The following is a 13,491-nucleotide window of genomic DNA, read 5'->3' on the forward strand; positions in this document are numbered from 1 at the left end:
ATACATTTGTTACAATATTTATTCATCTTTCTTAATGTTAGTTAATAAAAATGTCCATTGATTGGTCATGTAAATTTACAATGCATTAACTAATGTTAACAAATAAAAATTTTGATTTGAATTACACTGTAAAAAATAATCCTGTAAAAAAACGGTAAACTACTGGCAGCTGTGGTTGCCAGCATCATACCGTAAAAATACAGTGTGTTACTGTTTTTGAAATTAACAGCTAAATACCGTATTGTCAGCTACAGTATAAAACTTTAATTTAACAGCTATATGCTCTAACACAAAAACAGTAACACACCGTTTAGTTACGGTATGATGCTGGCAACCACAGCTGCCAGTAGTTTACCGTTTTTTTACAGGATTATTTTTTACAGTGATGCATTACTAAATGTTTTAATTAACATGACCTAATCATCTAATAAATGTTGTTTCAGAAAACCAGTACTTCCACATTCGGAGAGATCAAGAAAAATATGGTAAATATATAGAGAAAGATTTGTTCCTTCAGCTGAGTTTACTAAGAACTGTACACATGCTATAACATTTTTTTACATTTAAAGATGCATTTGCTAAATGCTTTTATGCATTTTACAGGACTCACGATGGAAGAATTCATTTGTAGACCTTGATTTAAAGCCTGGTGTGATGAAAATTGATGACCTTGTTATCAACACCGAAATGAAGATTGCAAATGGATGCAATGCTGCTGAGATTTTCCCAGGAGTCTTCAACAACTGCAAAGTTGCAGTGAAACGAGTTGCCAAACATGTTTCCAAAACTGAAATGGAAATGGCTAATTTCCTGAGTTCAAAAAATGTACAAGCAGAGCACCTTCTGCAACACATGTCAGTGTTGGAAGACCCTTACTTTGCCTATTTTGTCTCACCTCTTTGTGAATATAGTTTGATGGAGCTGATTGAAAACAAGGATTTTCCTGAAAGAAAAAGCCTGATAGAGAATCGAAGACTAGAGATCTGCCAGGAGTTCCTGCAAGGACTTCAGGAACTGCATTCACATGGGATTTTGCACAGAGACCTGAAGCCGGAAAATATTTTGTTTGGTAAGAGCAGTCTGTGGATTAACCATAGCTATAATTATCCTGTAATATCAGCAGAAATTCCCATTTAAAATGCATAAGCATATGAACATGTGGATGTCATTTTAAGTGTTAAAGTGTCATTTTATGAGCATTTTTACTTTTCTACAGATATCAACAACAAACTGTACATCGCAGACTTTGGAGCGAGCAGAAAACTGGATCTGGCACAAACCACACTGCTCTCTCAAATGGCTGGATCTTTTTCTTGGTCAAGTTATGAAGATGTTGGAGGCATGCAATACAAGTACAAGAAAGAATCAGATATCCAGGTATGGGTAGGAAATATCTTGTTAAAACCTGTTATTTGTGGGAGGATGCCGGCACATTGAAGAGTTCTTTAATTACACTAGATCAAAGTTACTGTTAGTTTTAATGTAAAAAAAAAAAAAGGGTTTAAGACTCAAGCCTAATTTTTTTTTACCTCTTTTTTACTATAAGGATATTATGGTGACAGTAATTTAATTTCTTAATTTGTGTCAGGTAAAAAAATCTGCTATCTGGTCATCATGAAAGAATTTGACTAAACAATGTTCAGTTTTACTTTATTTTGATGGTCCCTTATACACATTCTGTTGACTATATAACAGATTGCACCCAAATGTAAAGTTGCACCATCATGTCTACTATCTCTCATTGAGTGTTAGTAGTAGGGTATTAGTAGACTGGTAGGGTTAGAGTTAGAATAAGTTTGCATGTATTATTTTTTCTAATGATTGTAATTTTGATTTTATGACAACAAAAACTTCATGAACTACTGTATATATTTAATTTGGGGGTGACAATTGTTGGGTTTGGGTTCCAAAGGGGGGTGTGTAGATTAAAAGTTTACATGTATGCAGTTATAATACTATTTTAGTCTGTGACCACTATGATTTATCAAAAGAAAATATATAGTCATCAGTTCTACCAAAAATGTATACATTTGTTCTATGTTCAATTGTCCTGAACGCTAATATTCAGAGCAGCTTTCAGCTAATGAGCACAGCAGCAATTTCTCATTATTTCAATCATCTTTATTCATTCTGTACAGTTTAGTTGTGACCATTACTGAAATAATTTTTGAAATAATATTTTATTTCGTAGGTAGCAGGATGCTTGGTGTATTACATCCTGACTGATGGGCAACACCCCTATCAGACAACTACACCCTACTCCAAGGATCCAATTGGGCTATCTCAAAATGTCAGAATGGGTAACTTCACTCTTCAATGTGAAGAAAGATGGACAAGACAAAAATATATTATTAGCAGAATGCTGTCTAAATCGACCGAAGAACGTCCCACCATTGAGGAATGCCTTCAGTATTTCACGAGTATGTGTATTCCAAGACTTACACTTTTCTCTTCACCTCAATAATAAAACATTGTAGATTTTACAAGAACGTAGTTAAAAAAAAACATCCTTAAATTATTGGATATACATAACAATTGTTGTGTATTTACAGGTTTCACTGGAACCACAAACAACAACACCAATGTGAGTGAAAATGAAGTAAGTACTTGAAGTAAAACAGTTGAGGACTAAAAAGACAACTATGATTATAAAAGTGTTATGAGATAAACAGAAGGCTATAGATAGAAAAAAAACAGACCTTAAATCAGAAATTTGTTACATTGTTTTACAGGACAGAACCCATACAGCTGATTGCTGTCCCCAAACATCAGATGAGATGGACATCCTAGAGAATACTGACAGTGATAAGCCAGAAAGTGTTTGCAGTGATGTGATGGATTCATCTTCTCACACTGAGGAGGAATTATATGAGTCTGAAATGGTAATTAGGGGTAAATTACATGACCGGGTGATGAATAATGCATAGACCATTAATATATGTGGGGAAAGTTTAATTTATAACATTGTTATTATTTGCAAATACATTTCAGTTGTGTGTTTCTGTGTTTCAGAACAACACTGAACAACAGGTTTCCCGTTCCCTGGAAATGTCAGAAGAAGAAGAAGAAGAAGAAGAAGAAGAAGAAGAAGAAGAAGAAATAAAAAAAGAAGGACAAGTAGGGGAAGGTATCCGAGGAAATCCACTTAAGAAGAATTGGATGGAAATAGATGAAAGTGCCAAGGGCTGTAGCTCTCAACAACATAATATCAAAGTGAAAATGTCCTCAAACAGTGTACATCAACGCATCTATGTTTGCAGTGATGTGATGGATTCATCTTCTCACACTGAGGAGGAATTATATGAGTCTGAAATGGTAATTAGGGGTAAATTACATGACCGGGTGATGAATAATGCATAGACCATTAATATATGTGGGGAAAGTTTAATTTATAACATTGTTATTATTTGCAAATACATTTCAGTTGTGTGTTTCTGTGTTTCAGAACAACACTGAACAACAGGTTTCCCGTTCCCTGGAAATGTCAGAAGAAGAAGAAGAAGAAGAAGAAATAAAAAAAGCTGAAGGACAAGTAGGGGGAAATCCACTTAAGAAGAATTGGATGGAAATAGATGAAAGTGCCAAAGGCTGTAGCTCTCAACAACATAATATCAAAGTGAAAATGTCCTCAAACAGTGTACATCAACGCATCTATGACAAGAACAATTACTGTCTTTACTGTGAGAAGCCTTATGCAAAAATCGCAAGACATCTACAGCAGAAACATTCTGGAAAAATTGAAGTTGCAAAGGCACTGGCACACAACCGAGGCTCAACCAAGCGTAATCTTTTATTATCTAAAGTAAGGAACATGGGAAACTACCACCATAACTGTTCAGTCCTAACCTCTGGGAAAGGAGAGATCGTACCAAAAAGACAAGCAACTTGTAAGTCAACAGCAATGGACTATCTGCCTTGCCAGTTTTGCTTTGCTATGTATGTTAAAACAGATCTCTGGAGACATCACAAACGTTGCAAATTACGAATTAAAGTAAAAGAGAATATGCCAGTGAAACGAAAAATTCAGGCAAGTTGTTCTCTGTTGTTGCCCATGGACTCTAAAATTTCCAGTGGACTTAAACAAATTCTTGGAGACATGACATATGACAATGTTACTCAAGTGGTAAAATCTGACCCGTTGATTTTGGCACTGGGTGAAAGAATGTTCCTCAAAAACGGAGAAGTTTCACGGCACCGGGCAGACATTAGAAACAAGATGAGAGAACTTGCCAGACTACTTCTAGTGACAAGAACTATTGACAAAGACATTGTTACTTTGAATGACTTGATCAACCCAGGAAAGTTCAACACAGTACTTGAGGGAGTAAAAAAGATGACTGGATTTGATAACTTAACAAACCGATTCTTAATCCCTTCAACAGCACTAAAGCTGCGCCATTCCCTTGTGAAAGTGTCATTTATTTTGCAAGGAGAGGCTTTACGCCAAGAGGATGATGCCTTGAAGCGAAGAGCAGAGCAATTCAGTAAATTAATTGAACTGGAATGGACAATTCATGTTTCATCCAATGCACTGAAAACCTTATACCAGAAAAAGTGGAACAGTCCACAAATGCTGCCTTTAGCAGAAGACATAAAGAAGCTCCAGGATCATCTAAAGCGCCTTGAGGAGGTCAACAAAAAAGCACACATTGCCCACACATCACAAAGGTCATGGAGTGATCTCTCTCAGGTGACTCTAGCACAGCTGATATTATTCAATCGGCGCAGAGAAGGTGAGGTTTCTAGGATGGAAGTTGAAACATACCTGCAGAGAAATAAACACATGATTCAGGATGAAATTATGGAGAGCCTGACACCTTTTGAGAAGAAACTATGTAAGAATCTCACCAGAGTAGAGGAACGGGGGAAACGAGGCCGCAAAGTACCAGTACTATTTCCAACAAATGTCACAGAATCTGTGGAACTTCTGATTAAAACTAGAGAAGATTCTGGGATTTCCCCTAGCAATCCCTATATATTTGCTCGTCCTTTTTATGGATCACAGGAGAGCATCCGTGGGTGTGACTGCTTAAGGCGATTTGCAGAAAGCTGTGGGGCTAAACATCCAGAAAACATTACATCTACAAAGTTGAGAAAACATGTAGCCACAGTTTCTCAGCTACTTAACCTACAGACACATGAACTAGACCAACTAGCAACTTTCATGGGTCACAACATTGCCGTCCATAGGGAGTTTTACAGACTGCCTGAAGAAACCTTGCAAGTGGCAAAAGTGAGCAGAATTCTTTTTGCCCTGCAAAGTGGAATAGGCAAATTTAAAGGAAAATCTCTGGAGGACATAACTCCAAACATCAACTGTAAGTAAATCACTTATGTATTTTTAAAACAATTCAAAGTTTCTGCGCTTTGTAAAAATCTACTTTTAGTTAAAAAATAATGTGAATGATCATTTTGTGTTACAGTTGAAGGGGACTCCAGCAACTCAGATACAGAGGATGAAACATCTAAAAAAAGGATGCCAGAGGATGATCATTCTGAAAAAAGGGCTGCCACCTCAATAAAGAAGAGCAGCCTCAAGAGAGGCAGTTCCATACCTTAGTATATCACCACTGCCATTAAATAAAAAGGGTGTGTTATTCCACTTACCATAAATAATTGGGTAACACTTTACTTGAAGGGGTGTGCATAAGACTAACATGACACCTTCATAATCATGACATGACACATGTTATGAATATGAAGGAAGTTTTATGCATGTTTGTGACAACTGTCATTAGGTGTCATTCGCTCAATTATGACATTTTTAATGCAAATATGACATTGTTTGAGATGTCTTTGTCATGACAACTTGACATTACTAAGACAACACAACCTGTCATAAACGTGACATAGCAGATTAATTATCAAACTTAAGAAACCACTTAGCTTTATTGGTTAACATTACATTAAACTGTCAGGTGGTTGGTGTTGACATTGGCTGTCATGAAGCCATTATAACTGTTTAATGACAAATTCAATGTGTACCACTGTAGTTGAGGTCACGAAAAATATTCATGACACAGTTATAATGGCCTTATGACAGCCAATGTCAAAACCAACCACCTGACAGTTTAACTTAATTTAATTTCAAGTTGTCATGACAAAGACACTGACAGGTTATGATGTTATGGTTTATGTCAAGGTGTCATAACAAAGACATCTTAAACAATGTCATATTTGCATTAAAAATGTCATTATTGAGCGAAAGACACTTAATGACAGTTGTCATAAACATGCATAAACCCTACTTCATATTCATGACATATGTCATGTCATGGTTATGAAGGTGTCATGTCAGTCTTATGTACACCCCTTCAAGTAAAGTGTTACCAACAATTGTATCTACATGAAACATATTGACATGTATTTTAAGAAGCATTGGTAGTTCATGTCAGTGGAGCGTCAGTATGTCATAGCATTGGTATTGAAAAGCAATATATAATGTTATTATCATTGATGTTGTGGTATTTAAGCACTCATCACTGAGGGTGGAAAGTCTGCACTACCGCACGGGGGGGCTCTTTTAGTGAGCTTATGAGATTTTCTATGTGATAAACTTAATGGTTTATCATATGAAAAACCATTTCCGTTGTCAGCAGTGCAGCAAGAGCAAGTAAGAAACCTTTAGTTTAGGAGTGTGTGGACCTTGAATAAACTTTCACTTGATTTCATTCAACATGCTGTAGGTTTGCTTTTTTATTATTTGTTTTGCAATAGATTGTAAGGAGTGACATTTGTTTGGTTGTATTTAAATTTAGCAATATTTTAAACACTGACTATCTCTGTACATCAATATCCTAGAAGCAAAGGAAACAAAAAAGGAGATGTCTATACATTTTATTAGAGTATAAATTAGTATAAATTATGTTTTAATTAATAGGCAGCCAATACTATCAGTCACATTATTAATATCTTGGTGTTCTTGACAATAAACCTAAATGGGGTATGTGGACCGATCATATACTGTAAGTATGAAGCCACAACAGATAATGAATTTCCTAAAGCAATAACTTTTTGTGTAATGTCCACAACAGAAAGCTTCCAATGTTTTATAGTGCTTTCATCGAAAGTTATGATATTCTGGATTATTTGTTGATATGGAAATGCTACAGAGTTACAGAAGAAATCGGTAAGAAAAGTGTTAACAAAGGCAAGTACATTTTTAGGAACTGCATAGAAAGTATCTATGAAGAGAGAGTTAAATAAGGCAAATAATGTTATGAATGATACGAGGCATCTTCTCGCCTCTGCTTTTGAACTGTTGTCGCCTGGTCAACGTTTTTTTTACCCCCATGAAAAACAGATTCAAATAGTCTTTCCTCAAGCAATTCAAATATTGCCATTTTTGATAACTGCTGGTTTGGTAATTATGATTGTAATTATATATCTATCCATGCATATTGTGACTTCGGATGTATATATATATATATATATATATACACACACAGATCCATTGTAGAGGAGTCCCCTCTTGGTAAGGTAGACATCGTTCAGAGTTGCAGGTCGCAGTTATCTTGGCATGTTTAAAAAAAAGAAAATGCATTTTTCAGGTCTACCTATCATATTGGATGTCTATATATATATATATATATATATATATATATATATGTGTGTGTGTGTGTGTGTGTGTGTTAAACAGTGTGTGTGTTAAACAGTAAATACATATATACACTACCGTTCAAAAGTTTGGGGTCAGTGAGAATTTTATTTTTATTTTTTTGGAGGAAAGAAATCAATACTTTTATTTATCAAGGAATAATTAATTTGATCGAAAGTGACAGTAAAGACATTTATAATGTTACAAAAGATTCTAGCCCTAACCCTATTAATCAAAGAATCCTAAAAAAAAAAAAAAAAAAAAAAAACTGTACAACTGACAGACCAACAACTGTTTCAACATTGATAATAATAATAAATGTTTCTTGAGCATCAAATCCTCATATTATACTGATTTGTGAAGGATCATTTGACACTGAAGACACTGACACTGGTGATGCTGAAAATTCAGCTTTGATCACAGGAATAAATTACACTTTACTATATATTCACACAGAAAACTGCTGATTTACACTGGAATAATATTTAATACTATAACTGATTTTTGTTGTATTTTTAATCAAATAAGCGCAGCCATGGTTAGCTTATACTTACACTTACTATATACTATACTTACAATACTTATATTGTATATTATACCTGTATATTATACCTATACACTCACCTAAAGGATTATTAGGAACACCTGTTCAATTTCTCATTAATGCAATTATCTAATCAAACAATCACATGGCAGTTGCTTCAATGCATTTAGGGGTGTGGTCCTGGTCAAGACAATCTCCTGAACTCCAAACTGAATGTCAGAATGGGAAAGAAAGGTGATTTAAGCAATTTCGGGCCGGTCTGAGTATTTCACAATCTGCTCAGTTACTGGGATTTTCACGCACAACCATTTCTAGGGTTTACAAAGAATGGTGTGAAAAGGGAAAAATATCCAGTATGCGGCAGTCCTGTGGGCGAAAATGCCTTGTTGATGCTAGAGGTCAGAGGAGAATGGGCCGACTGATTCAAGCTGATAGGAGAGCAACTGTGACTGAAATAACCACTCGTTACAACCGAGGTATGCAGCAAAGCATTTGTGAAGCCACAACACGCACAACCTTGAGGCGGATGGGCTACAACAGCAGAAGACCCCACCGGGTACCACTCATCTCCACTAAAAATAGGAAAAAGAGGCTACAATTTGCAAGAGCTCACCAAAATTGGACAGTTGAAGACTGGAAAAATGTTGCCTGGTCTGTTGAGTCTCGATTTCTGTTGAGACATTCAGATGGTAGAGTCAGAATTTGGCGTAAACAGAATGAGAACATGGATCCATCATGCCTTGTTACCACTGTGCAGGCTGGTGGTGGTGGTGTAATGGTGTGGGGGATGTTTTCTTGGCACACTTTAGGCCCCTTAGTGCTAATTGGGCATCGTTTAAATGCCACGGCCTACCTGAGCATTGTTTCTGACCATGTCCATCCCTTTATGGCCACCATGTACCCATCCTCTGATGGCTACTTCCAGCAGGATAATGCACCATGTCACAAAGCTTGAATCATTTTAAATTGGTTTCTTGAACATGACAATGAGTTAACTGTAATAAAATGGCCCCCACAGTCACCAGATCTCAACCCAATAGAGCATCTTTGGGATGTGGTGGAACGGGAGCTTCGTGCCCTGGATGTGCATCCCACAAATCTCCATCAACTGCAAGATGCTATCCTATCAATATGGGCCAACATTTCTAAAGAATACTTTCAGCACCTTGTTGAATCAATGCCACGTAGAATTAAGGCAGTTCTGAAGGCGAAAGAGGGTCAAACACAGTATTAGCATGGTGTTCCTAATAATCCTTTAGGTGAGTGTATATGAAGAGTTTGGTTCCAAAACGCGATAAACGCAATTTTTAAAAAAAATTAGTTACTGCAAAAATCAGTATTGTATCTGGTTGGTATTGAAAAGTCAATGTTTAATTTTAAGTAAAATGCGATATCCGCCGTGTTATTCTGTCATGTTTTCTCCCTTTCTTTCCAAACCGCGACAAACGCCAGTCTCCCTTCTCTGCAGAATGCGATATATCCGCTCTCAACCAATCACAACGCAGCATTCCACGCAAAGTAAACAGTAACGGCAGCGTCTTAAATACACCCGGCTTCCTAGTTCTTCTGATCTATTTTGTACTTTTCGATCAACAAACAAACAAAAAATGAATAATTTTGACGGCATTGATGAACCTGTGGTTGTTTCTGCGGTGGGTGAGAAACGTAAGGCATCGAAATTGAATCATTTACGTGAGGAGATTAAGAAGATGAGGCACTCGGGAGGAGGACAAATGTTTTCAATCTTCTTTACAGTTCTTAATAAAAATATTATACTAATAAACTTACGTTGTTGTGTATTTTCAACAGTTTCAATATGAAAAAAAAACTTTTATATTGATTCAATGGATTAATTGCATTTTGATTTAAAAAAAAAACATGGATTTATTGCATTTTGGGGAAAAAAATAATCCGTTTTTATAATAAATCTTTGAAAATCAAAACCTGGATTTAATTTTTTTTTGTTATTATGACCTACAAATGCAATGTGAAAGTTTGAAACAGAAAATAGTGGTTTTCATCTTTTTACTTTCTTGGTAAAGAAAACACATTTTTACTCAAATTAATCTAAATGGATTTATTGCGTTTTGGAACCAAACTCTTCATATAGTCTATCACTTCACTGTTCACACACACACAGATCCATTGTAGAGGAGTCCCCTCTTGGTAAGGTAGACATCGTTCAGAGTTGCAGGTCCTATCTTGGCATGTTTAAAAAAAAAGAAAATGCATATTTGAAGTCTACCTATATATACATATATTAAAACAATGAAGACATACTTCACTGCCAGTTCCCTACACTATCACTTATTAAGTATCTATGAAGAGAGAGTGTTAAGACAAATAATGTTATGAATAATAAGAGGCATGTAGCTGCTGGGCCGTCTGTATTTTTACCCTGTTGTATTCAAATGGTCTTTCCTCAAGCAATTTTTGATAACAGATGGTTTGGTAATTATTTTTTAAATTGTATATTGTATATGTTTATCTATGCATATTGTGATCTCTGATGCCTGTGTGAGATTATATAATTACTTGTATATATATATATATATATATATATATATATATATATACACTCACCGGCCACTTTATTAGGTACCCCATGCTAGTAACGGGTTGGACCCCCTTTTGCCTTCAGAACTGCCTCAATTCTTCGTGGCATAGATTCAACAAGGTGCTGGAAGCATTCCTCAGGGACTTTGGTCCATATTGACATGATGGCATCACACAGTTGCCGCAGATTTGTCGGCTGCACATCCATGATGCGAATCTCCCGTTCCACCACATCCCAAAGATGCTCTATTGGGTTGAGATCTGGTGACTGTGGAGGCCATTTTAGTACAGTGAACTCATTGTCATGTTCAAGAAACCAATTTGAAATGATTAGAGCTTTGTGACATGGTGGAAGTAGCCATCAGAGGATGGGTACATGGTGGCCATAAAGGGATGGACATGGTCAGAAACAATGCTCAGGTAGGCCGTGGCATTTAAACGATGCCCAATTGGCACTAAGGGGCCTAAAGTGTGCCAGGAAAACATCCCCCACACCATTACACCACCACCACCAGCCTGCACAGTGGTAACAAGGCATGATGGTTCCATGTTCTGTTTACGCCAAATTCTGACTCTAACATCTGAATGTCTCAACAGAAATCGAGACTCATCAGACCAGGCAACATTTTTCCAGTCTTCAACTGTTCAATTTTGGTGAGCTCTTGCAAATTGTAGCCTCTTTTTCCTATTTGTAGTGGAGATGAGTGGTACCCGGTGGAGTCTTCTGCTGTTGTAGCCCATCCGCCTCAAGGTTGTGCGTGTTGTGGCTTCACAAATGCTTTGCTGCATACCTCGGTTGTAACGAGTGGTTATTTCAGTCACTGTTGCCCTTCTATCAGCTCGAACCAGTCTGGCCATTCTCCTCTGACCTCTGGCATCAACAAGGCATTTCCGCCCACAGAACTGCCGCTCACTGGATGTTTTTTCTTTTTCGGACCATTCTCTGTAAACCCTAGAGATGGTTGTGCGTGAAAATCCCAGTAGATTAGCAGTTTCTGAAATACTCAGACCAGCCCTTCTGGCACCAACAATCATGCCACGTTCAAAGTCACTCAAATCAACTTTCTTCCCCATACTGATGCTCGGTTTGAACTGCAGGAGATTGTCTTGACCATGTCTACATGCCTAAATGCACTGAGTTGCCGCCATGTGATTGGCTGCTTAGAAATTAAGTGTTAACGAGCAGTTGGACAGGTGTACCTAATAAAGTGGCCGGTGAGTGTATATATATATATATATATACACTACCGTTCAAAAGTTTGGGGTCAGTGAGAATTTTATTTTTATTTTTTGGAGGAAAGAAATCAATACTTTTATTTATCAAGGAATAATTAATTTGATCGAAAGTGACAGTAAAGACATTTATAATGTTACAAAAGATTATAGCCCTAACCATATTCATCAAAGAATCCTAAAAAAACACAAAAAAAAACTGTACAACTGACAGACCAACAACTGTTTCAACATTGATAATAATAATAAATGTTTCTTGAGCATCAAATCCTCATACTATACTGATTTGTGAAGGATCATTTGACACTGAAGACACTGACACTGGTGATGCTGAAAATTCAGCTTTGATCACAGGAATAAATTACACTTTACTATATATTCACACAGAAAACAGCTGATTTACACTGGAATAATATTTAATACTATAACTGATTTTTGTTGTATTTTTAATCAAATAAGCGCAGCCATGGTTAGCTTATACTTACACTTACTATATACTATACTTACAATACTTATATTGTATATTATACCTGTATATTATACCTATATATAGTCTATCACTTCACTGTTCACACACACACAGATCCATTGTAGAGGAGTCCCCTCTTGGTAAGGTAGACATCGTTCAGAGTTGCAGGTCCTATCTTGGCATGTTTAAAAAAAAAAAGAAAATGCATATTTGAAGTCTACCTATATATACATATATTAAAACAATGAAGACATACTTCACTGCCAGTTCACTACACTATCACTTATTAAGTATCTATGAAGAGAGAGTGTTAAGACAAATAATGTTATGAATAATAAGAGGCATGTAGCTGCTGGGCCGTCTGTATTTTTACCCTGTTGTATTCAAATGGTCTTTCCTCAAGCAATTTTTGATAACAGGTGGTTTGGTCATTCTTTTTTAAATTGTATATTGTATATGTTTATCTATGCATATTGTGATCTCTGATGCCTGTGTGAGATTATATAATTACTTGTATATATATATATATATATATATTAATAACTTCAAATATGCATTTATTTTAAACAATGGGACCTGCGACTCTATAAAGTCCCTTAACCAGTTAACCAGCAGCTCTCCAGTCTCAGAGCCTAATGTCGAGAGCACATTATTGTAGCGCGAAAGTACATTAATATAATGCGCGAGCGCGAATCTCTCTGCTCGCGCGCGAATTATAATGTTCCGAGCACGAATCTCTCTGCTCGCGCGCGGGAACTGGGCGCGCGCTCTCAGATACACGCTGCTTTTGTACGAATTTTCTCTGGGCTCGCTCAGAGAATATGCCTGCACTTAAAACGTGTTCAGTGGAATCGCGAATCTCTCCTCTTCGCTTAAAGTAAGCGTGTGTGTGCTTAGACTGTGTCCCGTGCGCTCGCGCATGCCTAATTACTCTTCTCTTCGATTTCTTTCTCTTTGCTCTTGGCATAAACGCTGTCAAAACGGCAACAACCAATCAGAAATTGCTATTCCATATGTTATGTAGTTTTTCCCCCTTTTTTCTGCTGTTCTTTAAAGCACTTTGGCCAGCAGTGGCTGTTGTAAAAATGAGCT

At 36.6% G+C, this 13,491-nt stretch overlaps 2 protein-coding genes across 2 annotated transcripts; both read left to right on the top strand.

Annotated features, from left to right (window-relative positions):
- The first annotated feature begins 609 nt into the window (after nt 1–609).
- Nucleotides 610–2,927, top strand: LOC130078140 (serine/threonine-protein kinase/endoribonuclease ire-1-like). Its single transcript, XM_056243652.1, has 5 exons — nt 610–1,069; nt 1,217–1,377; nt 2,192–2,300; nt 2,553–2,584; nt 2,733–2,927. Exons 1-5 carry the CDS (start codon nt 655–657, stop codon nt 2,925–2,927), a joined length of 912 nt encoding a protein of 303 aa, XP_056099627.1. The 5' UTR covers nt 610–654.
- A 615-nt stretch (nt 2,928–3,542) lies between these two features.
- Nucleotides 3,543–5,585, top strand: LOC130078141 (uncharacterized). Its single transcript, XM_056243653.1, has 2 exons — nt 3,543–5,318; nt 5,424–5,585. Exons 1-2 carry the CDS (start codon nt 3,563–3,565, stop codon nt 5,558–5,560), a joined length of 1,893 nt encoding a protein of 630 aa, XP_056099628.1. The 5' UTR covers nt 3,543–3,562; the 3' UTR covers nt 5,561–5,585.
- The last annotated feature ends 7,906 nt before the right edge of the window (nt 5,586–13,491 follow it).

The sequence above is a fragment of the Rhinichthys klamathensis genome, unplaced genomic scaffold (assembly GCF_029890125.1).
Source record: "Rhinichthys klamathensis goyatoka isolate OS25496 unplaced genomic scaffold, OSU_Roscu_1.1 h1tg000820l_1, whole genome shotgun sequence".
Classification (NCBI taxonomy): Eukaryota; Metazoa; Chordata; class Actinopteri; order Cypriniformes; family Leuciscidae; genus Rhinichthys; species Rhinichthys klamathensis.